Here is a 24,748-nt window from a genome sequence, read left to right on the forward strand (position 1 = left end):
ATCTATCATCAATTAACATTTCATTTTTTATTACTCCTATCTTGTTTTAATCAATTGTTTTAATCATTTAATTTCATTTTATTATATTTTCTTTCCGTCTTCCAGAATTTTTATTTCAAAATCTCTGGAATCTCCAATCAATGCATGTACTTGTTTTTTTCATTTCAAATTAACTAAACTACACATCTTTTCCAATTATAATTATATAAATTTAATCAAGAATTATAATCACAACCAATAAATTCCTGAAGTCCAGAACAATGCATTACTATGATTTTTTTGTGGATTCCACAGATTCCTCAGTTTATTTCAGGGTTAATTAAATAAATCCTCAATAAAAAGAATTTTTATACTTTTAAACTCAATCAAGCATTTCCCTGTGGAATCTAGTTTAAAATTTCGTTTGAATCAGTATTGACTTAAAATTTCTCCTATAAATTTTAACGCTTTAACTTTTTATATAATTATATTACACAAATATTTATGTATTTATTAAATGCTTATTATGCATATAAATGATGATTAAAGCCTCTATCATCTTTCAACAACCTATAGATACACATTGATATTGTTAGTGATGGTTTCCAATAAATTTTTATATATTTCTTATATTTTCATCTTATTGATGATACCATTTTCAAATTTTAGTCGTTTCGGATTAAAATTTTCAAAGTGTGCTGATCCCAACTCATCTGGTACCAATCTTGTTGGCGTGAAAATATCCGACATTAAATTTAGTAGCAGAGATAGGGATAACAATGGGTTTGTTAAAGGGTTCGTAAAGGTTCGCATATACGGTAATCTTCACAAATTTGCGTTTCATTACATTTATATCGGCATTGGTAACCCCAAAGTTAAACAGATGCTGATCATCGATACCGGATCACAACAGATAAACGTAGCGTGTGGAAGGAGCCCCGGCTGTGGAAAACATCTTTTAGATAACTACAATTACCAAAATTCATTAACTTACAAGCCTGTTGACTGCAATAGTGAGTCATGCAAAATAATGGAGGGTAGGTGTGATTTACAAAAATCTTGCATTTTTAAGGAAACATATTCTGAAGGTAGCAGTGTTAATGGTATGTACGTGGGCGACTTGGTCAGTTTCGACATTAATGAAGATTCCACTGACTTATCTTCATTTTTTGACTACATTGGTTGTGTCACCACCGAGAGCAAGCTTATTAAGAGCCAGATTACAAACGGTATTTTGGGTCTTTCCAGGAGTGATAAAAGCACTTTGATTGATAACGAGTATTACGAATCTCAAAGTTTTATTGAGAAATACCTCACTGACCACTTCAGTCCAAGACACAAAATATTTTCTTTATGCTTCGCTGAGGATGGTGGGATGTTAACATTGGGTGGTTATGACAAGGAATTAGATCTACTTGTTAAGAAACAATCCAACTTGGTATGGACACCTATGATGAAATCTGAGTTTTACATCTTAAGAGTTTTCAAATTTAGTGTTGATGATGATATTTATGAGGTTAAACACAAGAACTTTGTTCTCGACACCGGAACCACTATGAGTACCTTTGAAAAGGACCTGTTTGACAAAATAGAGAAGCCAATTAAACAAGTTTGTTATGATAACAAAAAGTTTTCAAAAGCCAGGAAAACCAATGTTGTGTGCAAAGTTGATGAGAAAACTGGGAAAATTTGCTTCAGTGATCTTTCCAAACTGCCTATAATCACCATCAATTTTGAAAAGTAAGTTGTTTTATTTTTAATTTTCTTTAGTGGTTCTAATTTTGACTGGAAGCCTGAATCTTACATGATTGATCGATCCATGAAGTAAGCCACCAATTTATTTTAATATTAATTTAGGCGCACTTTAAATGACTATGCTTGGTGGTGTTTAGGCATTGAGGAGAGCAAAACTCACGAGAACATCCTTGGTGCTACTTTTTTCAAAAACAACCATATTGTCTTCAACTTAGACACTGAATTAATAGGTACTCGATTATTTTAATAAAAAATTTTAGGAATTTCACATGGCAACTGCCCCGATAACAGGGACATGGACAACTCGAAAAAGAATTAATCTTTTGGGAGTCATAGAGAATACATTTAATTTTTAATGTTTTCGTAATTTATATAATTATGTGAAATTTAATAAATATAATTGTATTTATATTTCTATGACATTAGTTTATCACACAGGTTAAATGGTAGATTGTTCACCTTTATGGTAAGGGATAATCTAGTATCTGGACCTTGCGTGGCTCATACTTCTCTTCTTCAATCCCAAAAAGACTGTGTGTTGTGACCCTCCTGATCCACCTGTAATCTTACAGTGCATGTAGTGAAATGGCGGCACAGGTTCAGGTGAATACTGAAAGAAATAGTCTTTTCCGTTCCCCAGCGTGTAGTTTTGGGCTGATCCCCATGCGTACAAAGTTCCATCATAGGTTGTTGCGAAAATACTATCTGAGCCATGAAATACTGTCTTGACCGGGTCTTTGAAATCCACCAGGAGTGGCGTTGTCGACTTTCCTGATTTTAGGACCCTCTTATAAGCACTTTCATAATCCAATGATAAAAGTTTTTCAGTCACATCCAGATTATCCATTTCGTGCCCTACTTCTTCTAACCTCCTTCTCTTACTTGACGAGTATTCCCCGTAATCCGGTGTTGGCATTACAAAAAACTTTCTTTCCTCTTCCTTCACCCTCAAGTGTGAGTGAGGATTGTAATTAGGGTTATGGTAACTTTCAGATATACCCAAGTAATGTACTTTTCCCCATGCAAATAAGTAGTTGTTTACCAAGGCGATTGTAAAGAATTGGCCTCCCGATAAATGAGTTAACTCAACTCCTCTGAAAAACGATAGTTCTTTTGGCTTTGTTACCACATTTTCTTCACTTCCCACTCCAACTTCACCCTGTGCATTTCTTCCTGCTCCGTAAACTCTCAGTGACTTGGTTTGAAAAAATGTTGTACAGTTTCCAGTGAAAATTTGTGCAAGTACTTCTTCATTGGTTCTACCTCTCTTCCTAGTCCTTGTTCTAAGCGTTGTGGTTCCATTATCATCCTCCTGGTCATCACTACTTTTAGCTAAAGAAAGTACGTCTGTTATTGTTCTATGTTGTGGCCAGGTTAGTAACAACTTCCTATTTGATGGTAAGCTAAGGTCTACATCGTTATCCGTAGGATTTTGGATCTGAGACTTATCCCAGATTAGGAGCTGATTGAACTCATTACTTCCAAATGTGTACATACTATGACCCCCATTACACAATAAAACACAGTGATTTTCTCCGCTGGCTATATCTGTTACAACTGTCGAACCTTCAACATCGCACGGCACCTTTACAGGTAATGATACATAATCCAGGGCTGTAAGAGTTTCAAAGTTTGAGTAATTTGCAATTCCAATAGGACCATCCGTATCCTTAAACCCACCCGTAAAAAAGACATTTCCAGTGAAGGAGAGGAACATGGTGTGATTGTCTCCGCACGTTACCTTCTTAATTGTGTACTTTAAATCCACTACTGCTGGCTCGGAATCTATCGGTCCGAATGACGGATCTGAGTTACTTAATCTACCCAAAGCTCCCATATCATTACATCCGAACGTATAAACTAATCCTGTACTGGTTAGCAGTGCTGTGTGTAGCGCTCCACAAGCTACATCAACTACTCTCATTTTTGGTAATTCTACAATTGGAGTTGGAAGTGAGCTTTCAAACATTGATTCCACTTCGCCTGTCTCCGGCTTCATGAATTTATCACAACATGAGTGTGGGAGCTGGTCCATTTCAGACGATCCGACGACAAAAACTACGGTGTGTTTGAGGTCATTTTGAGAGTAATTTTTCCTCAGTCTTCTGGGATCGTCGGTATATTTGACAACCTTCTGTTGTTGAAAAACTTGGGTTTCGCGGTTATGGTGAACGGTCGACGTCCCTGAACATTTTAAAAATTACAAAAGGACTCATTAAATAGTATATAATTTTATAAATATGGATTTACCTACTGCACCTTTTATTGAACCACAGCAAGAGCAGTTATTATCGTTCCTATCGTTAGGAACAAGACATGTGTCACAAACCCATTTATCTGACATTTTTTTTGTAAATACTTAAACTACGCAGACTTGAGACTTAACTTAGGTTTTTGATAAAAAGAATCATTATAATTTACAAATTAAATCGAAATTAATATTAATTTTCCAGTGTTTTATTACTATTGTTCTAGCACTATATTTAAAACTCTAATGTGTAACAACTTCCACTATAGAATGGGCCGCCTTCCGCGGTCTATGCTAGCTAATACCCTAATTACCACCTAATTACCCAGTTTTAAACATAAATTTATATTTTACAAACATTTTCCAACTATATATACCCCTATTGGCCAATTAGTTTTAGTTTATAGCATTTATGACATGTTATTTTATTTAGTTTTATTTATTTCAGCTACTTTTTTTACTATTACCTACTTATACATGTATATTTTTACTTATACAACATGAGTAATTTACATAATCAAAAATATTCTTGAACTTTATTTAAGGTTCGTACTCTAAAAAATTCTTCAAAATTCTTCCCTCATTTAAATTATTCAACAAAACTTTTGTCTATCATGTTGATTTCCTCCTCCATTCTATGGTTCCCCCCTTCATTTTCTTATTTATTGTCGTCCGTCCTAGGGTTTCCTTTTGAAGAATCCGAAACTAAACTTAGATTCAGTTTTTGGTGGTTCTGGCTTACCTATTTTGGGGTCAGGGATATCTTTACCTCCAGCACCTCCAACTTTTCCGGCATCTTCTGTCCCTTTACCATCGCCATGACCAGTCCCTGGAGTTACTGTAGCATCTTTGTTTACTGTCAGGTTGGTATTACCTTCAGGGCTGGCAACAGCACTTGGTTCTTTTTTTGGGTCACCATCCTCTGTTTTCTTAATTTCTGCCTCTATCAACTCCTGTTCTTTTTGTTGTTGTTCTTTCAACTTCTTTTCCTCATCTTCAGCTTGTTTCTTTGCGTCCAACCTAGAAATCATTTGGTTTTTAATCGACTCCAAGGTTTTCAACTCTTCTGCTACTGCACCATCTTCTCCAGGGAAGTTTTTCTTGTAAACTTCGTCTATGAATTCAAACGCCTGTGGCAAAGTTGTTATTACTGGAACATCAATTTTCACCTCCTTTTCATCCTTATCGCTATCAAAGACGCCACTTATTGCCAGGCACACTATTACTCCCACTATTAAGACTCCCAAGACCAGGGTCGTTCCCACTATCCAGGCTTTCTTTGATGATTTTTTAGTTCTGATTGAATCCATTTTGTACGTTATTTTATGCGTGACTTGATTTATATTTACTCTGCGTAATTTAGTATCTAGAAAATAAAACCGTTTCTATTTTAATGTTCAAGTTGTATAATTTGATAATATTTAATAAAAACAATTTATTTTTAATTTAAACAATATATTAACTATGATTATCGTTTTCTTGATTAAAAAATTTGGTGGAATTTCCCCTTAGATCTTGGAAAATTCTCGTCGAATTTTCGCTGCCCCTATCAGGAGCTGCGATTATCCCTAAAGGGTCGATTCCTATTTACCCATCGTTTCCTGATACTCCTAACGGCTTTGTGATTAAATAAATATCAATTTATCATATTATGAGACGTTATGATCCAGATCTACTAAATATCAAAAAATGATCCGGGCTCTAACTAGCTCATTTACACAAATTAAAATAATTAAAAATTACAATACAAATAATAAAAATATTATTAATATAAAGCGAATTTATATTAAATTATAAGGGTAGATCTGATCCACGTGATCTCCCTCTTACATACGACCACATTGAAGAATAAACTGTTTTAAGCGCTCCGGCACCACCTATATATTTATTATGTATTTAACTTTAATGTGTATTACCTGGTATATATGATATCATTACAGAAGAGAGTGCGAAAAATTGTACCAATGAGAAGATGAATGCGAAAACATACAGAGGATAGAAAGTGGTAAAAACTAAAGTACACAGGAGAGAAACAAGATACGAGACGGTGAACACTAGTCTTTTAGGGTTCAGCATGTGGTCAATTAGGGAGCCAGCTCCTCTTAAAAACGACATTGATGATAAAAATGTTAGAGACGCCAGTGTGAAAAGGAGTCCAAACTTATAAGGTGCGAAAATTATAAAAGGCAGTGACATGAAAGACATAATAAAAAAAATGACAGAACATGCAAACAAGGCCAGGAAAGCCTTATAGTTCGTATACGTTTTCCACGATGGCTCCGCTTGCCAACCATTTGTAAGCCCGAAAATCCCTTTACCGAAATTCATTGCCGAACTTAACCTGGATTTAAACGAACTAGTTGATTCAGTTTTTCCAAAATCTATCCCCTTGAGTAGAAAATTCTCATCCTAAACATCATTTAAAATTAAATATCAATGTTATTTATGGCTTAGATAGATAAGATACGGTTTTATTTGAAAATATGGGCAAATTTGAATTATCTCCCATCATTGTGAAATAACAGACTCAATTATATAAAAACCAAAACAACTATATTCTTAAATGTGAATTTAAAATTATTCAAAATAAACAAAATTTGCCATAACAGTTTAAAATATCAACATTATAAATTACGATTAAAGTGAAAAATACTCCTCAATGTAAAATCAATCGAAAATCATTAAAAATGTTAGAAGGTCGCTGAGTTTATATATTAAAATTTTTTATTAATCAAATGTTATAAAAACTAAGGGTAAAATTCTTATACTAGATAAATACTGTCGCAACAACTATACGTTAATTATTATTATTTTATATATGGGGGTTTGACTCAGATGATTTGAATTATACAGAGTTATTCTTTTGCTAATAATGTTTCAGTATTAGATTATTGGTTTTAAAATATGACATTCATGTCCTTACATTTCTAATTTTACTTATGTATTGGCCCCTTTTGGTCCAATACCTTGTTTAGAATCTTAATTAAAATTACAATTAACTTTAGAATTTTAACTACATTCACTTGTTGACTCTGAATTTTTAATTATATTTTGTGATGTTTTATGCTTCAACAATTTTCACTCTTGTAGCATGTTTACCCCTTTACACATTTATGATAATAAACAAGGTTAAAATACACTTTTATTCTACCAGAATCCATACATTTACATTTATTTATTAGTTTTATCGTGTAGGAATCATTTTTTTAACCTTATTATACATTGCAACAAGGTGCATCCTCAATCCTACTTTGTCTAACAAGTAGAGGAACAGAAAATCCTTTAATATACATTTATACAAATACTTATTTATATATGTAAAATAAATAAAATCTCTAAATACAATGTACAAGTTGGAGTACCAAGCTGTTATGCTCGCGCATAGGATTGTATCCTATGCTCATCTCTAGATAAACTGTAGTAAATAATGAGTTTCTAATGAAAGTTTTATTATTTTTAAATATCGTATTTTTATATAAATCAGCCCTTGGGATTAATGTAACAACGGGCGTGGAGGATGCCATCTTAAGTCCGTCTTCTGCAACTGAGGTAATATTCTACCTACTATTTCACCAAAAATAGGTTTAAATACACCTATTTCTATCTGTTTCTTAACAATAAGTTTTAATTTTGAACCATTTATTTATAGTTATTCTGGTAATATTGTGTTTCATATGTGAAGTTTAAATGTGTTAACACCAGATTCAAACACATTTTTAATATTATTTATAGGAAACTTTACTGGACGATGCTCTTTTCCAGGGGTTGGTTGAAGGTTACACGTTCACTTTGGACTGTGTTACCATGTCCAAACATGAACACGACGATCCTGAAAAGATTGAAAAGGAGCTAAACAAGGAGCATGACCGGAATCTAAAGGAAGCAAGTTTGGATGGAGAATATATGACCAAACATCGTACAATGGAGTCACAAAAGGTTGACAAAAAGGAGGCGGATTTATTTACTGAATTGAATATATTAATGCACTTTCTTAACTCAAGGGGCCAAGAGTGGTCCTTAAAAGAGCCTAAGGAGTTGGATTTTGAGGAGAGTAATGAAAAACACATGGTCTTTGTAAGTTCAGCAAACGATCACGCTGAAATAAAGATACCTCAAAACATGTTCTATTCAGTCGGCAACATGAAAAAAAGTAAGATTAACAACTAATAATTATTTTTAGCAATTCCTGTCCATAAAGATAATAAAAAACCAATTCTCCTGACATGCCTTGAGTCATTTATCGTTTCTAGATTTGGATTTCAATCCATGGATAGATTAACTAAAAGTAGTGAGCCAGTTGCCAATAAACTGGAATATCTGAAAAGGTGGGTTACAATTGCTAAACAGCATTACGTACTTTATCTTCCCTACGTCTGCATCACAGCTCCAAGGTGTCATGACCTTCTTAAAGGAGAGGACGACGAATTAAAATCAGACTATTCCAATAATAACCACTATAAACATCTTTTTGTTGTTTGCAATAAGGTATTAGTTTCCATGATAATGTTTTTTAGATGCTTGAAAAGAGAAAAGATGACGGCGTTCTACAAACCTATGTGATGTTGGATTCAGATTTGCATTCTGAGTTAATGCGGAAAACCATTGACGATAAACATTTGTTCCCACTAATGCTTCAAGATAGAGAAAACACCTTGAAGAATATTCATGAACATCATCAACACGAAATGACTTGGGACCAGTTCCAAAGTGCTGGGAATTTGTTACTGGCTGAACTTGAACAGGAAATATTAAAAAACGATTTGTTTTTAAAGCCTGAAAGTTGGGGTATAGGTTTAGATTCTGAACAATCAAAAAAAGCTGAAATGGAACTAATTAAACTATTTGTTAAATCACAAAAGAAACTGAATTTTAAAGTTATTCAAACGGTGAGGTCGGTGTCCCATGAAGCAATACACAAATCCAAGAAAGGAGACGAAGAGCTTAAGAAAACAATGATAAAATTCTCTGAAAAGGAGGAGCAGGTAAAAATTTAGGGTTATAAATGTTTTAGGCAGCTAAAAAAGAAGCCTCTACCAACAGTTCACTCAAGAAATGGATGGAGGAAGCTGTTAGTTCATTAATTTATCATTTTTAAATTTTTAGGAGCATAATTTGGACGAGGATGCTAAAAAATTTTCAAACTCACAAATAACAGATATCGCTAATAAACTCAAAAATTTCGAACACGACACATGGATGGAATGTGCGTCGTCTAGAATTTTTAGTAAACTTGCAAAGATTTGTGAAGACAACGAAGATTACTGCAAAACTGTTGTCGACAAGTTACAGGATGAACTTAACAATGCAGACCCAGATAGCAGTTCAACGATCGCCATGGAGAACCTAAGCTACGGACTTACCGCTGCACTTTTAAAGAGTGGTAAAATTGATATGGAAAAAGTTAAGAAACAAATCCTAAAAGTATCCAAGGAAGAAATAAAAGATATGAGTGAACCTGTTAAATCAACTGAATCAGAAACAGAAAGCTCGGAAAGTTTAGAAACAGAGGACGAAGGAAATAAAAAAGAAAGTGAATAAAACGAAAAACAAGAGTAATTAACAATAGATCAATTTTAAAATGTATAGTGTAAAAAATGAAAAATGAGTAACTATTCCCACGGAATCATCATCACCTTAGATGTCAAAATGTATTATAATTTTCTTGTTTAATTTAACTAATATTTTTAGTTATTATTTTATTAATTTTATTGTTTTTAATATGTAGTTTCGTTTCAATATTTTTTAAACATATCACTGTTAAAATGTTCAGTTTATGTATCATACTTTAGAATTTAATGTTTTAGAATGTCTAAGGATACTGATGCATCTTCGTCTAAAAAAGACGAAAATGACGACTCCTTAACCTCGTATTTAAATGTTAAATCTCCACTTATTGGAAATTTAGAATTTGATGTTTCTGTTCTTCCACCTCCAGTCGACCCTAGATTCATCGACTACGAAATAAAAAATGATGTTATAAAGTATGAAATGACTGGACTTGAGTTATCTGATCGCCTTTCTTCATTTTCAGATTTCACCTCGGGGTTATCTGACCCTTTATTGTACGGTACCAGTTTCACCGGATGTGGAATTGAGAATAATGACCTAATGACACATCTGGAATCTGTTTTCTTGAGTAAACATAAAACTAAAATCGATTCTAAAGACACATATGTAGATTTGGTTAGAAATGATCTTTTGGAGACTATGAAATTTTTTGATAATTTGAAGATGTCCTCAGTACTTGCTAAAGCCCAGGAATCTCTACCAGGTTACTTAAATAATCTAGTTTCCTCAACTCAGGAAGAAGGGTTTTCTAAAAAACAGCTCAAGTTAATGCACAGTGAAGAAATTTCTGGAATTCCAAGAGACCAGAAGTTAACCATTTATGAATCATGGAGCAACATGAACTACGAAGACAGAGTCGATGCTTACATCTCAGCTTTTCAGAATACTTTTGTATCTACAGATCAACTAGTCCATCCAAACAACAAATATGCAAAAATCCTCAAGGTTAGTCAAATATAATTATAAACTTCTTAGGTGTACAAGGTGGTTCCAAATTTGAAACTATGGGACAATAAATACATTCAAGTTGGAATAGACGGTGTAACGGTATCATCAGATTCATCTTCTAAGCTACACTCTGATGGTGTTTTAAGACCATCAAAGGAAACTCAGACACACAGATATTTCGAATACTATAAAAAACATTTCGAGAATTCACCTGAAGATTCCTTTCCCAGTACTAACTTCGCTAGTGATTCAAATGATGCGGATGCTATGGATTTAGATGGGACTGCTGAGGTAAAATCGGAAAATGACGATGTCGACGACTTATTTGATGAAGAAATGGACGAGGATGCAACTAATGAAATGCCGGAAAATAATACTGATCAACTGCCTGACCAACAGACTGATCAGTTTAAAGGTGATATGTACAAGTTTATTCGTCAATATACCACACAGGTAATAACTAATTAATTATCAACGTTTTAGAAATATTCCAAAACTTCTGGAGCGGAAAATTACTATTTACTCACACTCCCCAACTCGCTTATGAAAAAAGCTGACATTCACAATAAGCTCAATTCCGAAAATATGGAAGATAACTCTGATTTAGTGGAACTTGTTCCAATCAGAGGCCCAAAACTAGTTTTCAGTAAAGCTGGAGTCACAAAGAGGCCAGATATTCACATCTTATACACAGAATCTTGAAGTACATTATTTTAAATGAATATTTTAAAAATAATTATACCTACCTTTTTGATTAGTTGTATTTTCTATAATTGAGAGAATCACATAAAAAAAATTAAAAGAAAAAAGGTAAAATGTTAAGAAAAGTTTGTCGAATGAAAAGATTTACAATAATTTGTAAAATGTGTTAATATATAACAAATAATATCATAGAAATTCACCAGAAATATATTACCTATTCTGAACGTATATACCCCACTCTACCAGTAAAAGATTCCAAAGATAACTTGGAATATATTTTATTTATATAAATATAAATAGTCATTAGTGGATTATTATATATAAAGAATCTTGTGGGTCTAAATATAGAAATATTCACTACAAATTTTTTATATTTTATCGTCCTTCATCCTCTTTAATATATTTTTTATTTTTATTCCTCAAAATATAAAAGATTTATTTCTTAAACTTCCAGATATAAAATATACGAATGGCATCGAGTTCATCAGAAGGTACCAGATTTTTTCGGTAGTTATACATTAGTGTATTGGATCATAGTATATTTTATTTTAGTCTCTAAGTCTGACAAGACCAGAAAAGCAAAGCTTGCCTCCAGAAGTGTTAAGAAGTCAACCTCAGTTAAGAAGGTCAAGACCAGAAGAAACACTCACTTCTTCAGGTATGTTTCAAATTTAAATTAATTTATATAATTTAATTTAGAGGACGGACTCTCTCACTTAAGAGAACACCCAAGTATGAAAAGAAGGTCAAAACAGCATATACAAAGAAGTTGGACAAGTTCTCAATAGTGAGGTACCCCTTGACAACTGAGTCAGCAATGAAGATGATCGAGGAGCTTAACACTCTTGTTTTCGTTGTAGACCCAAGAGCGAACAAAGCTAAGGTCGCAAAAGCAGTTTCGCAATTATATGATATAACTCCAGTCCATGTTAACACTCTCATCAGGTATTAAACCCCAAAAAATATATTTTTATAAACAATTGTAGGCCTGATGGTCAGAAAAAGGCATTCGTGAGACTATCACCAGACCAGGACGCGCTTGATGTTGCTAACAAAATTGGAATAATTTAATCTAATTTACCAAGTAAATATACACTATAGTACATTTAAAGCTCAAGTTTTAATACTCTGTACTTATTATTCGGGTCACTTTCGTCGGCCACGAATCTGCATTTCTCAGAATAAAAGGAGACGGCACGGTCGTTTGCAGTTAATACAGTACACATGAGCTTTTTACAGCAAACAGACCTTGCAACTAATTCTAAAACGAAAATAAAAAATCTGCCCAAACCACGAGACCTATAGGAATCCTAAACAGATATAAGCTTAAGATAGAATACCTTAATTTGGAGTTCATAAATGTACAAAACAGGAGCCGGATCCTGGTTCTCACGCATTACTACAAACCTATAACTCGTAAACCCAATGAGGTAGTCATCTAAAAATCGTTAAATTAAAAGAAGATACTGCTATAAAGTGCGATTATGTGAGTTCTGTAGTATTTCATCTCGGAAGATTTTTTCTTGTCGTTCCATCCGCCGTTAAATTTACTAATATTGTATAGAGATTTCATGTTTGATCGTGTTAAGGAGAAAAACTCGTTAAATAAATCTGGAGGAACTGAGTTACCTTTAAACAACTTTAAGTTTAAAGGGCCCTGAAGACCAGATAAGGCATTAATGAATCCATCAATAATGGATTTGGAGGCAAGATTTGAGGGGATTTTACCCGAATTAATAGAATTATTTAAATCATCTAGAATTTCAGATGTTAGACCAAAAACATTATCGTAAGGCTTCCAATTTTTTATTCCTTTTATCCCAGAATATTTCATTGTTTATGAAGAAGGGATCAGTAAGGAATAAGACTGTCCATGGATGTATTATGTACCATATAAAAATTATGGTAGAATATACATAGCCAAAGAAATATTGGAAATATGTGTAGTTGTATTATGGAAAACGACCAGCTGTTTTGTTGGGTAAATAATTAACCAAATCATAATATATATAATTTATTATATGTTTAATATGAATTAAATAAGCTTGTAAATAATTATAAATTAATCCTAGATTATTTTACACTGTAAAATATGGCAGTAAATTCCAGTTCTGCTTCCAACGCACTAATTCAACAGCTTTTAAAGGCGGAAGAGGAAGCAGAGTCCATTGTTCGAAGGGCTAAAGAAAGTAATAATAATTATTATTATATAAATAATTGAAATATTAATTTTACTGTTCAGATCGGGTAAAACTATTAAACGAAGCTATGGCAGCTGCACAAAAAGATTTAGACGAGTTCAGACAATCTGAAGAAAAAGAACTCATGGAACAATATAACAACGTATATATTTAATTAGATTGTTCTAAATTATATTTAAATCATACAACGATGTGATTCCAAGTTCATCTTTACAGAATAATTTTTAGGAATCTGTTCTAGAAGACCCTCGATCAGTCATGTTAGAACTCAAATCCAAAACCTTCGCCGACGAATGTAATATAAAATTAAAGGAACTTAAACCAAAACTTGTTGATAATCTTGTAAAAGCAACACTAGATATCAAAATATTATAATATGTTAATTTTACACGTACCTTTATATTTATACTAAATTTAATATTTATTTAGTTAATAGGTAAATTTTCTAATTGATTGTTGTAAGCGTGTTGTTATATGTGTAATTTGTAGGTATGTGTTGATATGTTTTACATACGAAAATTAATAAATATGTTTTATATAAATTATTTTAACAAATGTTTAAATCCATTTTATAATGTTTTTATGATATGGATGAAATCTATCCAAACCTCTCAAAATTGTTTCCGGAAAACTTAGAAAAAATATGTAAAGATTTAAAGTGGTATTTGGATTCCTCAAATGGACCGAAAAATCTATTTGATTTGCATCCCAAATTTAATAACAATTTTAAGAATTTATTCTACAGTATAAACGTCGAAACTCTTAAAAATTCCGATTCTTATCCATACCTTATAGATTCTTCAGATGACTTAAATTTAAATGGAGGTTCAGAATATTCAGAAGATTCTAAAAGCACTAGAGAGGCCAAGAATAACAATGATAAAGAATTGTTGAAGAAGGTCCAGGAACATGGAAAGTATTTTGAAGATGTTAATCATATGTGTAAAGAGAAACGATCTCAAATAGAGAAGAATATAATAAATACACTATTATCGCATGAAAATGAACTATCAGAGTTCGCAATAGACCTGAATTACTGTGATAACACTCTAAAAATGATTGAAGATTCACTGAATAAACAGTTCGAGTCACTGCAAGTATCCTCAGGAAATATCAAAAAACTCCATGACGAGTCCAAAGATTTGTCACACGCACTAGAAAACAGAAGGAAAATGGTAGAGAAACTAGAAGCTTTCGTAAAAGACGTTATAATAACACCCACAATGATTAAGGCGCTCTGCAACGATCCAATAAATGAGTCATATGTAGTACAGGTAGAAGAGTTCGGAAGAAAGTCAGAGAATATCACTAAATTGTACAAGGACAAGGAATACCCAGCTGTGGTAAGCAATACAGTTAATTTGTTTTTTGTAGGAGTTCTCAAAGATTCAGGTCAAGAAGCTGGAACTGGTTTTAATAAGGAGGATTTTTGACTTTCTGTCACTAGAGATAAGCAACCTCGCAACACCAAAAGTTAATATTCAGATGGTACAATCAACGAGATTTATGGCATTCCGACCACTTTATAAATATTTGTGTAATTTCCCAAACCACACTCAGGATTTACAGTAAGTTAATTTTCCCATAACAATTATGTAGGAAACTGTACACTTATACGATGAAGAGGACTTATGGTCATCTGTTTGAAAATTACCTGAACTCGTTGGAGGCATGTTTTGAAAAGGAAAGGTGTAGAGAGACGTCCTGTATGCTGAGAATTAGAAGTTTGGCAGTAGTTCAGAAACAAAATAAAACAATAAGTTATTATGACATGAATTCAAGAGATTCAATATTAAAAGATTTTAATTCACAACCAGTACTACCAACAGGATTACAACCAAACTCACTTAAGAAGGAGTTGATTGTAAAGTCATATTTTAAACTATTAGTTGACACCTGCACAACTGAAATGTCATTTATATCTTCATTCTTCTTTTTAAATGACCCCAGCCCTAACGAAAAACCAGAAGCAAATAATAACACAAGTAAAGAAAAGTTAGATAAGAGCATGTTTAAAGAAATATTTGTGGAAGTGTTTGAAATAATGTCATGTAACCTAAAGGTTTATCTGAGAACTAGTTTTGATTTGGTGGCCTTAACATTAATTTTGTCAATTTTGAGGTTCAATAGAAGGTTCCTATTACATAGAGAAATAACATTCTTCGAGTCTGAAATGTATGAGTTTGAATCACTGTTGTATGAAAGACTTAACTTTCTCATGAATGAAATAATAAGTCTGGTATCAAAGACGACAAAATCACCTAATATATCAACTATTCTCCTATGGAACCCAGCACCGTTTGTGGTTAACTCATCGCATATAATCTATGTCATTTCAAGACTTAACGATTACACAAGAAAGCTGAACCCACATGTCATCCAGCTGCTTCAGATTCTAAGTGATTTTATAGAAAAATCATCAGAAAAATTAGACGCAAACAAGAATTCGATCTTTATGATCAATAATTTGGTACCATTGGTGTCAGTACTTAAAACCATAACTGATAAAACTATGTTTTCAAATGAAAATTTTGATTTCGGTGAAGTTTCCAAGAGGTGAGATTTGTTTAAATCAAGTATTTTAGGTTGGACGAGAATCTGCAGAACAGTTTAACATTTTATTCTAATTTTCTTTTAACAGAGTTTATTTCTGACTTGATTAACATTATGGAGGAAGAGGAGCCAACAATTGAAGGAGTTACACCTAAAAAAACATTGACATTAGCCACAATGGCATTGGAATATAGGAATTTGGTACCCTTTTAGTATTTTAACTGTTTACACTATTATTTAACATAATTTATAATTTCCCCAACTATTTAACAATTTATAATTATTTTAGTGTATGGAGTTTATTCAAAGTTATAATGAGAGAGTCTCACTTATCAAGAATATAAATTCCCAGTCATTTATACATCCACAGACTCTAGAGCTGGTTAATATACACGTAAGATTTTCAGTTTCACATTATTTTTTAGGTTTTTAATATGTTTTATGAAATTTACTCTAAATTCTACAATATTACGAAAGACATTTTTAAAGATACACCGACGGAGTGGTTTTCAAAAATGCCAGACCCGTCCGAGTTTAGGCCATAATTTCATTAATATATTTACACATGTATTCGTAAAACTGTGAAGAAATTCTATAATTAAGGTTAAATATGTTACAAGTTTAATTCTGAGACATCTGTTGGTTGAAAGCCTGGTGGACTTGGTCAGTAGCAGCAGCAAGGTCAATATTGCCGTTTTGATCGAGGACAGCAGGACCATAGTAGGCCATAGCATTTCTGGATTTATAATATTCGTTTCTGAGAGCAGATTGAGTTAACTTTACGTCATAACGATGTGAAACAGGTTCAAACAAAAGTGCCCACATAGAGCTTAGGAACAAAGAAAGACCAAAAGCAACGGTGTAAAGTCTTTCCAGAACTACAAAAGCAGGAGTATTTAAGAAGTTTAAAGCAGCCATTTGTAAAACCCCAGCAGTCAAAAAGGTTAATCCACAAAGCCAACCCCAACTTTCATTAGTACCCTCAGAATGGTAAGTTTCGAGGAAGAAACAGCCACCAGCATATAAAACTAGAGTAAAAGAGTCGAAAAGTCTAGAACTGAAGTAAATTAGCCAAGAAGAACCATCTCCAATTTGTTCGTCGAGCCATTGGGAATCGAAATGATAACTAGCACCCAAAAAAGTAATCATAGATAAACACCAAGATACAGCACCTAAAGTACATGAAGATAGTAAAACATACCAAATGAAGTGGCTTGTAAAAGAAATTTAGTCCCTGCCCTGTAACCTCTGCATTGCTTAATACTAGCATCGTCTTCTCCCATTTGAATGAACGACATAATCATTAAAGTTCCAGCTAAAAACAAAGCGTGGCATAGGAGAGTCAAAGAAAAGGGAGCAGAACCAAAATTCTTAGGATCTGCTTTCAAAAATGATAATAGCGCCAGTGGATCCTTACCACCAGTTAACACACCAAGAAATAGAAGTAGGAATGCAGCAAATTGCATAAGGAAACCAAATCTGAGATTATAATTCATCAAGAAGTCCCAAAAGGGCTCAAATTGTGGACCTCGGCTTTCTGGAGCCTCGCCAGGTCTAACAACGTAAGTAAAATACATTTTATTGGAGAAACACCTGAAAGGTAATGTTATATTGGTGTAATTTTAAAAGAAGAATGAAAATTAATTATTGAAAAAATTTAATCGATAGTTTAAATAGATAAATTAAAACATTTACAAACACATTTCATTAAAATTAAAAGAAATCTTCTAATTAATACAAAAACAATCAATAAAAATAAAATTTATAGCTGAAAATAAAATATTTAAGGTAAACGTACCTTAGTGTGTAAGGGTGTGTAAATAAAATACGCTAATTTCTTAACATAAAACCCCAAAAGTTAATCTAAATCATATAAAATTTAAACTATATATATTGAGATATAATAGATATTATAAATGGTAGTATAATGGACAAAATTTGTAAATATATAAGGTGCATTTGTGAACTTACGAATTCCTAAAAATTCCTCTCAAAATGTCGGAAATAAACAATTTTATAATAATAAAAGGCTATTTTAACAAAAATGTGAGAATTTGAACAGGATATGAAGACTTAAAATTGTGATCAACTACTACCTTAGTACGCTTAAGGTGGGGAATGTGTTGATTCAAGTTTCTGTAGAATATTTATAGATAAATATTTAAAATGTAGTCCTCCATTATAAATATGTTTTTATTTACAAGTACAAATATATTTATCCTTCTTTAAGAATTTTATACAAAGAATGATATTAAATCTTTTTACAACTCTTGATTATCCGAATTCTTTACCTTTAGGAATACTTACCCTTATGTTAACATGTCGTATGTAGAAAAATTCAGTGAAATTCTAGTGGATTCAAGTAAAAAAGTTGAATCTCTGGTATTTGGTTCATGCTGCCTTTTGACCCTGATTGTTTTTATATATGTGATTATAAAGATATTCTCTTCACCAAATAAACCGCCAACTTGCGAATCTATAATAATCGCACTATCATGCTTTCAGTTATCTCTGGGGACGTGGTTCTATTTTGTAGACGACGAATCTTACATAAATATTCTAAACAAAGGAATCAAGGTACTACAATGCCAAGTAATTTCTTGGACTTGTATGTACATCTTGATGAAGTCAAAGGAGCGGTATTACATGTAAGTTGACTGTAAATTCAAAGATTTTCAGGGCGTTTAAGGTGTTTTCAGGATGTTTCTCCGGAGTATTGTTGTTTTTACTTTTCTATGGATTAACGAGTGGAGAGGTCCCGTTTTACCTAAAAATTAACATATACGTCTCGTTTCTATGGCTCACAATGTCTTCTGTCATATTAGCAATCGCAATAATCATAAGGAGGAGACTAAAGTTTGCAATGCTATTCAAGTTTGACGTGGAAGAGATCATCGATGTTGAAATTCAGAAGATGGATAAATCCAATGAACTAGTAGACACATTCACAAATTCGAAGTTTTCCCAGTTTTTCCTGTTATCAGCAATGGAATTTTCCACTTCAATGGTGAGTTACAACTAGATTTAAACCTGTATTTAGATAACATTTATATGGGATCTAATCATATTTTTGAATGTTAAGAAGAATGAAAAGATGAATTTCTATGAGCTGGACATGCCAATATTTAAGGAATTCTTACACATCATAACAAACTCGCTTCTTATATTGATACCTAACTGGACTATATTCTTCGTTTTCTACTGGTATTACCAATTAACACACTTTTAAAATGTTAAATCATAATCATTTATAGGTTACAGAGGAGAAATTATTCGAAATTATCGAAAGACTGGGACGTCAATATGTCTTCTGTAGAGTAAGTCGATCCAATTTACACCTTCTAAATAATGTATAGATATACTAAAGAACCGAATCAATTTTACTAGAAACTCTAAATGTTAGTATGGAACGTTTCAAAAGTTCAATGAATAAATTTTTATTGTAATATTAGTGTATAATATTTTAAATTTGATGAATTATGTGTTAAGTATGGTGACTCATACCCCATCCGCAACCTTTATATTTATTCAATGTTCACTTATAATTTTTTCTCTGAAAATAAATAATAGAGCATTTTTAATTTTTTAAATTAATTGAAGGCTTATTAAGTTGTAAGCTGTATCGTATCTGAATAGAATCAGGCCTTAGGGTTAAACCTAATTTCTCTGATGTTATAATTATTCTCTAAATTTATTGAAATTCCTGACTATTCCAAATAATGGCAGATTCTAACATTTCAGACACAAATAATTGTTACCTGAATCCAGGATTAAGCCAACCACAACAGTCCTATAACACTAACGCATCATACGCATACTCTAACGTTGGAGATGTTTCAGAAAACCCAACATATCATTATAACCAAGACAAATCTAATGATTTTGTAGGTGGATATCAACAGTCAAACGGTTATTCCACCTTAACAGAACAACAAGGCCAGAATTTAAATAATTACGAATCCACCCAGTTTGTAGGCTACCAGTACCAACCTAATAATGTATCTTATGACAATTCATCACAGTACCAGAATTATTCTAACCAACCAGAGTATTATCCAGTTCCTCAGGGACAACATAAAACTGATGAAAACTATTACTCTGTCCAAGATGAAGCTAATTTAGCAAAACAACAAAATGACGCTTATCAGGTTAATTCACACAATCATTATTCACAATCAGATCGAAACCACGATGGTTCATTGACTACTGATACTAGTAGATCATCAGGTGCTAATGAAGAAAGATTGGATAAATCAGATAGAGACTACAGACGTGATAGAGAACGAAAACGCTCCAGAAATAGATCAGTGAATAGTAGAGAGAGCTATCGTAGGCATAGAAGGAGAAGTCGTAGCTATGATAGAAGAGGCCACAGACGAAGCCATAGCCACAGAAGGCGACGAAGCAGAAGTTACAGAAGAAGTAGGAGCAGAAGCCATAGAGGCAGCAGGCGTCATCACAGCCATCGCCATTCTAGACATCGTTCAAGAAGTCGCTCAAAATCATCCCACAGAGAACGTGAAGTTGAGTACCAAAAGAGTGACAGGACTGATAACGATAGGGAACCTAGAGATATAGGCTTGGATATAATGGAGAAGGCAAAAATCCTTAGATCAAATGAAATGGAAAGAAGGAGAATGAAGGACATAGAGGAAGCACAAAGAGATGATTTAACAGTTTTGGTCTCAAACATGCACCTCTCAGTGGATGAAAGAGACATATACGAGCTGTTTAGTGAACACGCAGGAAAAGTCAGAGATATCCAGTGTGTAAGAGATCTCAGAAGTGGCCGTTCCAAAGGAATAGCATATGTAGAGTTTTACACTCAAGAATCTGTTATCAAGGCACTTTCAATGACTGGAATGTCAATGAAAGGTCAAGGTATTAGAGTACATAGCTCCCAAGCTGAAAAGAACAGAGCAGCTAAGGCACAAAAACAACTTCAGGATAATGCCTTGAAGGAAAGTGACAATCCAACTACAATCGTTGTATCAAACCTATTGGGAGTTTTGAGTTATCTGAATGAAATTGAACTAAACCAGTTGTTTTCTCCATTTGGAAACATCATAGACGTAGCCCTGGCAAGAACAGATGATGGGAACTCTAAAGGATATGCATACATACGATTTAAACGGTGGAACGAGGCTAAGGAAGCGTTGAATGTGATGAATGGCTTCGATATCAATGGACAACAAATTAAAGTTGCCTACGCTAACACCAGAAAGGATTCGAAGAGTAGATTACACTCTTTAGGTGACGTGGATATGGAAAGACTTGATGACGATGATGCAGGCTTAATATCAGGATCAAACATTAAAATAGCATTAATGAAGAAGTTACAACAACGCCAGCCGGTAGTTAATTATCTAACTAATTTTATATTTAGTTAATCAAATTATTTATTAAATCATTCAATTTATTGATTTGACTAATGATTTTTTAGCTTAATAGTTCTAACCTGGTCTTGAGCAACATGTACACATCTGCAGATTATGAAGATAATCGTGAGTTCTTTGACGAGATTGAAGAAGACGTTAAAGAAGAATGTGGTAAATACGGAACCGTAATACAGGTTTTCGTGAATAAAAGAAATCCAGACGGAAAAGTTTATGTAAAATTTAAAAATAACGATGACGCACAAGCAGCTAACAAGAGCTTACAAGGAAGATATTTCGCAGGAAACACCATACAGGTCTCGTACATCTCAGACGATCAGTACCAAGATGTTGTCAATAAGTCGTAGTTTTAGAATAAAAACAGAAACCAAATAATTATTAGGGTCTATTTGAATGAAAAACGGAATTATTTTTGGATTCATTGATAAATCTTTATACACATACCACTATAAGGCCTGCCTTCTTTTAAACTAGTTTATAATTTTTTCGCAATTTTTATGTTACATTTTTATATTACATTTTGTGTGTGCTTTGAACACATAGAATTACATGTTAAATGTCTTGAACGTTGCAGAGAAGCCTTCAGTGGCTAAGAACATCACTGAGATTCTATCATACGGAAATGCCACAAGGGTACGCACTTTGAATTAATAAATGTTTAGGAATTTACACATTCCAAAACTAACCCTGTGTACTCATTCCCTCACTGGTTTGAAGGGAATATGTGCAAAATGTTTTTCACCTCCGTCAAAGGGTACTAACTGTATATTTCAATATTGATTTTAGACACTTAACGAACCTAGACTTCCATCAAAATTATCGCAACTGGCAACGCACATCAATCCTGGATTTATTCACTGGTAACTTATTTTAGACTTACACATTCTGTCCAGCACCCATTTATCCTTTCATCACGAGCGACTGTAAAGATATCGAAAAAAACATACTAAAATACGCAAAAATGTATGATATTAACTAAAAAACTGGATTCCGTGAATAGGTCTGACGCTATTATACTCTGGCTAGACTGTGATAGGGAAGGCGAGGCAATAGCGTTCGAGGTACCATAGAAAAAATAAATTTCTAAATTTTAGGTCTTGGAAGTCTGTTATAAAGTTAAGAAGAACCTTATAGTTAGGAGAGCGATATTCTCATCAGTTACAAGTCAGTTTACCTTTCATAATTGGAATTCAGAGCCAGACATTGAACATGCCTGTGTAAATTTGAAAGAACCTAACAAAAATCTGGCAAATGTTAGCTTTAATTATCAATAATTTACGTTTAGGCGGTTGAGACAAGGCAGGAAATAGACCTGAGAATAGGTAAGAAGACTTCTTAACTTATATAATCTTTAGGTTCTGCAATTACTCGATATTTAACTTTAAAATATAAAACTCAAATAAACACTAAAGCTGCCATTCTCAGGTTAGTTTTAATATTTTAAAGTGATTTTAGCTACGGCACATGCCAGCTACCTACCCTGGGATTTGTGGTTGAACGTTTCATTTTAATAGAGAATTTCATAAGTGAGCCCTTTTGGACAATTAATGTGGAAGTTACTCAGTAAGTTATTAAGTTTTAAAACTTTTAGTGACAATATCCCTGTTACATTTCTCTGGCACCGCAAGAGGATATTCGACGAGTTAGTTTTAAATTATTCACATCTTTTAGATTAGCTGTTCTAACACTTTATGAATTATGTGTTCAAAACCCTAGAGGGACTATAAGAAAGGTACCTTTTGTCTTTGTTTTTGTTTTTTCTCCTAAAATATTCCTCAGGTTTTTAAAAAGGAAGTTAGAAGACATCCTCCCTTACCATTAGGTTATTTTACTTACTCAATTATTGTTATTACCTATAATCTATGAACCTAACTTCCCACCTAATATTCCTGTAAATTTAATAATTTTCCACAGATACCATCGAGATGAACAAGGATGTCAGTAGATTTTTAAGAATTTCCTCACACCGGTGTATGCAGTTGGCAGAAAGTCTCTATAACAAGGGCTACATAAGCTATCCTAGGACAGAGACTAATGCTTTCCCCAGCTCTATCAACTTAAAATCAATAATTCACAACTTATCATCAGTTCCAGAATTCTCACAGTACACCCATAACCTTTTAAACGGTATAACATATATAATTAAAACTTCGTAAATCACCTAAATTAAATAGTTTGACTAATTATTCTTTAGAGGGCGGGTTCAAAGAACCAACTAAGGGAAAGAATAACGATGAAGCTCATCCCCCAATTCATCCTGTCAACAGTCTCACTAGAGATAGGGCTGAATCAGAGCAACACTGGCTACTTTACGAATACATAACTAGACGGTTTCTCGCCTGCTGTAGCAAAGACGCCATTGGCCACCAGTCCAATATAATTCTGGAAATTTCAGGTTCTTTTATATAAAAAACACATTTAGTTATGTAAAATTATATCAATTTTCATCCTTTAATTAACATATTAGGTGAACTATTTAATTTAAAAGGTCTAGTCATTAAGGAAAGAAACTGGCTGAACATTTATAAATACAGTTCCTGGTTCGTCTATCTCAATCAAACTTATATTAATAATCCAGGGAAGGAAAAATCGTTCCAGAGTTTCAGGAGAACCAGGAAGTAATCCCCACTGCAATTATTTTAAAGGTTTTACTCCAATTACTTCTGAGATATAACTAATCATAATTTTAGGATGGAGCCACTCGTCCACCTGATTTACTTTCAGAGTCTAATTTAATTGATCTAATGAACAAGGTTTCTTATTCTTAATTATGAATTTCAATGTTGAATTGTCTAATTTCTATTATAGAATGGAATTGGAACGGATGCGACTATGCATGAGCATATACAGAAAATTCAGGTAACCCACAAATACGTTGCTTACTATTTTTAAACTATTTTACCACTTTATTCCTATTTTATTAGATTTTTACATACTATACACTCTACACTATCTTCCTCTTCAAACTTTGTTAGGACCGTCACTATTGTGTTAAAGACGATAAATTGAGATTTGTCCCTACTAATTTAGGAAAGGCCATATACTATGTAAGGACTCCTCTACATCCAATATTGAATTATCCATCATTTTGTCATTTGTAATCATTTTTAGGGTTTCAAGGAATATAACTACCACAATATTGACTTGACTAAGCCAAGTCTGAGGGCCAATATGGAAAAGGACATGAGTGACATATCTGTTGGAATTAAGAGAAAAGAGCAGGTTGTTTTGAACTACGTGAACCTTCTAAGATCAATTTATCAGCTCATCAGCACCAACTCTAATAAATTCGACGCCTACATAACTTGTTTATCTCGTCTAGTTCCTGACGACGCTCCTCTCCCAAACAATTGTTAATTTTATTTTAAAAAATTATTTTTATTTATTAATTTATACGT

General features: G+C 33.0%; 15 protein-coding genes across 15 annotated transcripts; 10 read left to right on the plus strand and 5 right to left on the minus strand.

Annotated features, from left to right (window-relative positions):
- Positions 1 to 577: 577 nt before the first annotated feature.
- TpMuguga_03g00676 (Eukaryotic aspartyl protease family protein) lies at positions 578 to 2,090 on the plus strand (the record flags this gene model as incomplete). Its single annotated transcript, XM_757707.1, has 3 exons — positions 578 to 1,719; positions 1,837 to 1,936; positions 1,995 to 2,090. 3 exons carry the CDS (start codon positions 578 to 580, stop codon positions 2,088 to 2,090), a joined length of 1,338 nt encoding a protein of 445 aa, XP_762800.1.
- A 49-nt stretch (positions 2,091 to 2,139) lies between these two features.
- Rcc1 (Regulator of chromosome condensation (RCC1) repeat family protein) lies at positions 2,140 to 4,174 on the minus strand. Its single transcript, XM_757708.2, has 2 exons — positions 3,985 to 4,174; positions 2,140 to 3,918 (listed from the first exon to the last, which is right to left on the minus strand). Exons 1-2 carry the CDS (start codon positions 4,076 to 4,078, stop codon positions 2,213 to 2,215), a joined length of 1,800 nt encoding a protein of 599 aa, XP_762801.1. The 5' UTR covers positions 4,079 to 4,174; the 3' UTR covers positions 2,140 to 2,212.
- Positions 4,175 to 4,466: 292 nt separating this feature from the next.
- On the minus strand, positions 4,467 to 5,745 carry TpMuguga_03g00678 (putative integral membrane protein). The gene is made up of 2 exons (XM_061305752.1): positions 4,725 to 5,745; positions 4,467 to 4,687 (listed from the first exon to the last, which is right to left on the minus strand). Exons 1-2 carry the CDS (start codon positions 5,290 to 5,292, stop codon positions 4,641 to 4,643), a joined length of 615 nt encoding a protein of 204 aa, XP_061160887.1. The 5' UTR covers positions 5,293 to 5,745; the 3' UTR covers positions 4,467 to 4,640.
- TpMuguga_03g00679 (Got1/Sft2-like family protein) lies at positions 5,728 to 6,771 on the minus strand. Its single transcript, XM_757710.2, has 3 exons — positions 6,450 to 6,771; positions 5,899 to 6,391; positions 5,728 to 5,859 (listed from the first exon to the last, which is right to left on the minus strand). The coding sequence occupies exons 1-3, from the start codon at positions 6,492 to 6,494 to the stop codon at positions 5,774 to 5,776; spliced, it is 624 nt and encodes a 207-aa protein (XP_762803.1). The 5' UTR covers positions 6,495 to 6,771; the 3' UTR covers positions 5,728 to 5,773.
- Positions 6,772 to 7,420: 649 nt separating this feature from the next.
- TpMuguga_03g00680 (uncharacterized protein) lies at positions 7,421 to 8,149 on the plus strand (the record flags this gene model as incomplete). Its single annotated transcript, XM_757711.1, has 2 exons — positions 7,421 to 7,531; positions 7,715 to 8,149. 2 exons carry the CDS (start codon positions 7,421 to 7,423, stop codon positions 8,147 to 8,149), a joined length of 546 nt encoding a protein of 181 aa, XP_762804.1.
- A 99-nt stretch (positions 8,150 to 8,248) lies between these two features.
- Positions 8,249 to 9,520, plus strand: TpMuguga_03g00681 (uncharacterized protein; the record flags this gene model as incomplete). The annotated part of the gene is made up of 3 exons (XM_757712.1): positions 8,249 to 8,467; positions 8,497 to 8,964; positions 9,086 to 9,520. 3 exons carry the CDS (start codon positions 8,249 to 8,251, stop codon positions 9,518 to 9,520), a joined length of 1,122 nt encoding a protein of 373 aa, XP_762805.1.
- An 84-nt stretch (positions 9,521 to 9,604) lies between these two features.
- TpMuguga_03g00682 (uncharacterized protein) lies at positions 9,605 to 11,398 on the plus strand. The gene is made up of 3 exons (XM_757713.2): positions 9,605 to 10,495; positions 10,526 to 10,951; positions 10,982 to 11,398. Exons 1-3 carry the CDS (start codon positions 9,788 to 9,790, stop codon positions 11,198 to 11,200), a joined length of 1,353 nt encoding a protein of 450 aa, XP_762806.1. The 5' UTR covers positions 9,605 to 9,787; the 3' UTR covers positions 11,201 to 11,398.
- A 67-nt stretch (positions 11,399 to 11,465) lies between these two features.
- Rpl23a (60S ribosomal protein L23a) lies at positions 11,466 to 12,289 on the plus strand. Its single transcript, XM_757714.2, has 4 exons — positions 11,466 to 11,691; positions 11,753 to 11,858; positions 11,900 to 12,145; positions 12,187 to 12,289. The coding sequence occupies exons 1-4, from the start codon at positions 11,670 to 11,672 to the stop codon at positions 12,269 to 12,271; spliced, it is 459 nt and encodes a 152-aa protein (XP_762807.1). The 5' UTR covers positions 11,466 to 11,669; the 3' UTR covers positions 12,272 to 12,289.
- Positions 12,290 to 12,306: 17 nt separating this feature from the next.
- On the minus strand, positions 12,307 to 13,227 carry naa40 (Acetyltransferase (GNAT) family protein; the record flags this gene model as incomplete). Its single annotated transcript, XM_757715.2, has 3 exons — positions 12,668 to 13,227; positions 12,541 to 12,638; positions 12,307 to 12,510 (listed from the first exon to the last, which is right to left on the minus strand). Exons 1-3 carry the CDS (start codon positions 13,032 to 13,034, stop codon positions 12,307 to 12,309), a joined length of 669 nt encoding a protein of 222 aa, XP_762808.2. The 5' UTR covers positions 13,035 to 13,227.
- Positions 13,205 to 13,795, plus strand: TpMuguga_03g02105 (Vacuolar (H+)-ATPase G subunit family protein). The gene is made up of 3 exons (XM_757717.2): positions 13,205 to 13,389; positions 13,443 to 13,543; positions 13,630 to 13,795. Exons 1-3 carry the CDS (start codon positions 13,293 to 13,295, stop codon positions 13,774 to 13,776), a joined length of 345 nt encoding a protein of 114 aa, XP_762810.2. The 5' UTR covers positions 13,205 to 13,292; the 3' UTR covers positions 13,777 to 13,795.
- Positions 13,796 to 13,845: 50 nt separating this feature from the next.
- On the plus strand, positions 13,846 to 16,502 carry VPS52 (Vps52 / Sac2 family protein). Its single transcript, XM_757719.2, has 6 exons — positions 13,846 to 14,744; positions 14,776 to 14,969; positions 15,001 to 15,957; positions 15,987 to 16,155; positions 16,244 to 16,348; positions 16,380 to 16,502. Exons 1-6 carry the CDS (start codon positions 13,989 to 13,991, stop codon positions 16,497 to 16,499), a joined length of 2,301 nt encoding a protein of 766 aa, XP_762812.2. The 5' UTR covers positions 13,846 to 13,988; the 3' UTR covers positions 16,500 to 16,502.
- Positions 16,503 to 16,528: 26 nt separating this feature from the next.
- TpMuguga_03g00689 (uncharacterized protein) lies at positions 16,529 to 18,033 on the minus strand. Its single transcript, XM_757720.2, has 4 exons — positions 17,926 to 18,033; positions 17,753 to 17,817; positions 17,156 to 17,547; positions 16,529 to 17,126 (listed from the first exon to the last, which is right to left on the minus strand). Exons 3-4 carry the CDS (start codon positions 17,529 to 17,531, stop codon positions 16,576 to 16,578), a joined length of 927 nt encoding a protein of 308 aa, XP_762813.1. The 5' UTR covers positions 17,532 to 17,547; positions 17,753 to 17,817; positions 17,926 to 18,033; the 3' UTR covers positions 16,529 to 16,575.
- A 69-nt stretch (positions 18,034 to 18,102) lies between these two features.
- Positions 18,103 to 19,431, plus strand: TpMuguga_03g00690 (putative integral membrane protein). The gene is made up of 5 exons (XM_061305753.1): positions 18,103 to 18,602; positions 18,634 to 18,961; positions 18,995 to 19,158; positions 19,209 to 19,271; positions 19,311 to 19,431. Exons 1-5 carry the CDS (start codon positions 18,274 to 18,276, stop codon positions 19,339 to 19,341), a joined length of 915 nt encoding a protein of 304 aa, XP_061160888.1. The 5' UTR covers positions 18,103 to 18,273; the 3' UTR covers positions 19,342 to 19,431.
- Positions 19,432 to 19,519: 88 nt separating this feature from the next.
- RBM39 (splicing factor CC1-like family protein) lies at positions 19,520 to 21,848 on the plus strand. The gene is made up of 2 exons (XM_757722.2): positions 19,520 to 21,308; positions 21,398 to 21,848. The coding sequence occupies exons 1-2, from the start codon at positions 19,674 to 19,676 to the stop codon at positions 21,695 to 21,697; spliced, it is 1,935 nt and encodes a 644-aa protein (XP_762815.1). The 5' UTR covers positions 19,520 to 19,673; the 3' UTR covers positions 21,698 to 21,848.
- top3 (DNA topoisomerase family protein) lies at positions 21,835 to 24,707 on the plus strand (the record flags this gene model as incomplete). Its single annotated transcript, XM_061305754.1, has 21 exons — positions 21,835 to 21,983; positions 22,013 to 22,104; positions 22,137 to 22,210; positions 22,244 to 22,313; positions 22,351 to 22,411; positions 22,445 to 22,514; positions 22,545 to 22,603; positions 22,636 to 22,672; positions 22,706 to 22,775; positions 22,806 to 22,913; positions 22,942 to 22,992; positions 23,022 to 23,082; positions 23,130 to 23,172; positions 23,265 to 23,477; positions 23,545 to 23,745; positions 23,818 to 23,890; positions 23,929 to 23,995; positions 24,041 to 24,103; positions 24,159 to 24,209; positions 24,326 to 24,397; positions 24,462 to 24,707. The coding sequence occupies exons 1-21, from the start codon at positions 21,900 to 21,902 to the stop codon at positions 24,705 to 24,707; spliced, it is 1,866 nt and encodes a 621-aa protein (XP_061160889.1). The 5' UTR covers positions 21,835 to 21,899.
- Positions 24,708 to 24,748: the final 41 nt, after the last annotated feature.

The sequence above is a fragment of the Theileria parva genome, assembly GCF_000165365.1.
Source record: "Theileria parva strain Muguga chromosome 3 map unlocalized ctg_531, whole genome shotgun sequence".
Lineage (NCBI taxonomy): Eukaryota > Apicomplexa > Aconoidasida > Piroplasmida > Theileriidae > Theileria > Theileria parva.

Bases quoted from the DNA above. Each gene is read 5' to 3' on its own strand.
- Rcc1 (XM_757708.2), bottom strand. From the start codon at position 4,078: ATGTCAGATAAATGGGTTTGTGACACATGTCTTGTTCCTAACGATAGG. The intron at 3,919-3,984 runs GTAAATCCATAT...TAAAATGTTCAG, and splicing joins TTCAATAAAAGGTGCAGTAG to GGACGTCGACCGTTCACCAT.
- TpMuguga_03g00678 (XM_061305752.1), bottom strand. From the start codon at position 5,292: ATGGATTCAATCAGAACTAAAAAATCATCAAAGAAAGCCTGGATAGTG. The intron at 4,688-4,724 runs GTAAGCCAGAAC...ATCTAAGTTTAG, and splicing joins TATCCCTGACCCCAAAATAG to TTTCGGATTCTTCAAAAGGA.
- TpMuguga_03g00679 (XM_757710.2), bottom strand. From the start codon at position 6,494: ATGATGGGAGATAATTCAAATTTGCCCATATTTTCAAATAAAACC. The intron at 6,392-6,449 runs GTATCTTATCTA...AATGATGTTTAG, and splicing joins CCATATTTTCAAATAAAACC to GATGAGAATTTTCTACTCAA. The intron at 5,860-5,898 runs GTAATACACATT...ATAAATATATAG, and splicing joins AATGATATCATATATACCAG to GTGGTGCCGGAGCGCTTAAA.
- TpMuguga_03g00682 (XM_757713.2), top strand. From the start codon at position 9,788: ATGTCTAAGGATACTGATGCATCTTCGTCTAAAAAAGACGAAAATGAC. The intron at 10,496-10,525 runs GTTAGTCAAATA...TAAACTTCTTAG, and splicing joins AATATGCAAAAATCCTCAAG to GTGTACAAGGTGGTTCCAAA. The intron at 10,952-10,981 runs GTAATAACTAAT...TCAACGTTTTAG, and splicing joins TTCGTCAATATACCACACAG to AAATATTCCAAAACTTCTGG.
- Rpl23a (XM_757714.2), top strand. From the start codon at position 11,670: ATGGCATCGAGTTCATCAGAAG. The intron at 11,692-11,752 runs GTACCAGATTTT...ATTTTATTTTAG, and splicing joins GGCATCGAGTTCATCAGAAG to TCTCTAAGTCTGACAAGACC. The intron at 12,146-12,186 runs GTATTAAACCCC...AAACAATTGTAG, and splicing joins CATGTTAACACTCTCATCAG to GCCTGATGGTCAGAAAAAGG.
- TpMuguga_03g02105 (XM_757717.2), top strand. From the start codon at position 13,293: ATGGCAGTAAATTCCAGTTCTGCTTCCAACGCACTAATTCAACAGCTT. The intron at 13,390-13,442 runs GTAATAATAATT...TTTACTGTTCAG, and splicing joins TGTTCGAAGGGCTAAAGAAA to ATCGGGTAAAACTATTAAAC. The intron at 13,544-13,629 runs GTATATATTTAA...AATAATTTTTAG, and splicing joins TCATGGAACAATATAACAAC to GAATCTGTTCTAGAAGACCC.
- VPS52 (XM_757719.2), top strand. From the start codon at position 13,989: ATGGATGAAATCTATCCAAACCTCTCAAAATTGTTTCCGGAAAACTTA. The intron at 15,958-15,986 runs GTGAGATTTGTT...CAAGTATTTTAG, and splicing joins TTCGGTGAAGTTTCCAAGAG to GTTGGACGAGAATCTGCAGA. The intron at 16,349-16,379 runs GTAAGATTTTCA...ATTATTTTTTAG, and splicing joins TAGAGCTGGTTAATATACAC to GTTTTTAATATGTTTTATGA.
- TpMuguga_03g00689 (XM_757720.2), bottom strand. From the start codon at position 17,531: ATGTATTTTACTTACGTTGTTAGACCTGGCGAGGCTCCAGAAAGCCGA. The intron at 17,127-17,155 runs GTATGTTTTACT...CATGTACTTTAG, and splicing joins TTTACAAGCCACTTCATTTG to GTGCTGTATCTTGGTGTTTA.
- TpMuguga_03g00690 (XM_061305753.1), top strand. From the start codon at position 18,274: ATGTCGTATGTAGAAAAATTCAGTGAAATTCTAGTGGATTCAAGTAAA. The intron at 19,159-19,208 runs GTATTACCAATT...AATCATTTATAG, and splicing joins ATATTCTTCGTTTTCTACTG to GTTACAGAGGAGAAATTATT. The intron at 19,272-19,310 runs GTAAGTCGATCC...AATAATGTATAG, and splicing joins GTCAATATGTCTTCTGTAGA to ATATACTAAAGAACCGAATC.
- RBM39 (XM_757722.2), top strand. From the start codon at position 19,674: ATGGCAGATTCTAACATTTCAGACACAAATAATTGTTACCTGAATCCA. The intron at 21,309-21,397 runs GTAGTTAATTAT...ATGATTTTTTAG, and splicing joins AGTTACAACAACGCCAGCCG to CTTAATAGTTCTAACCTGGT.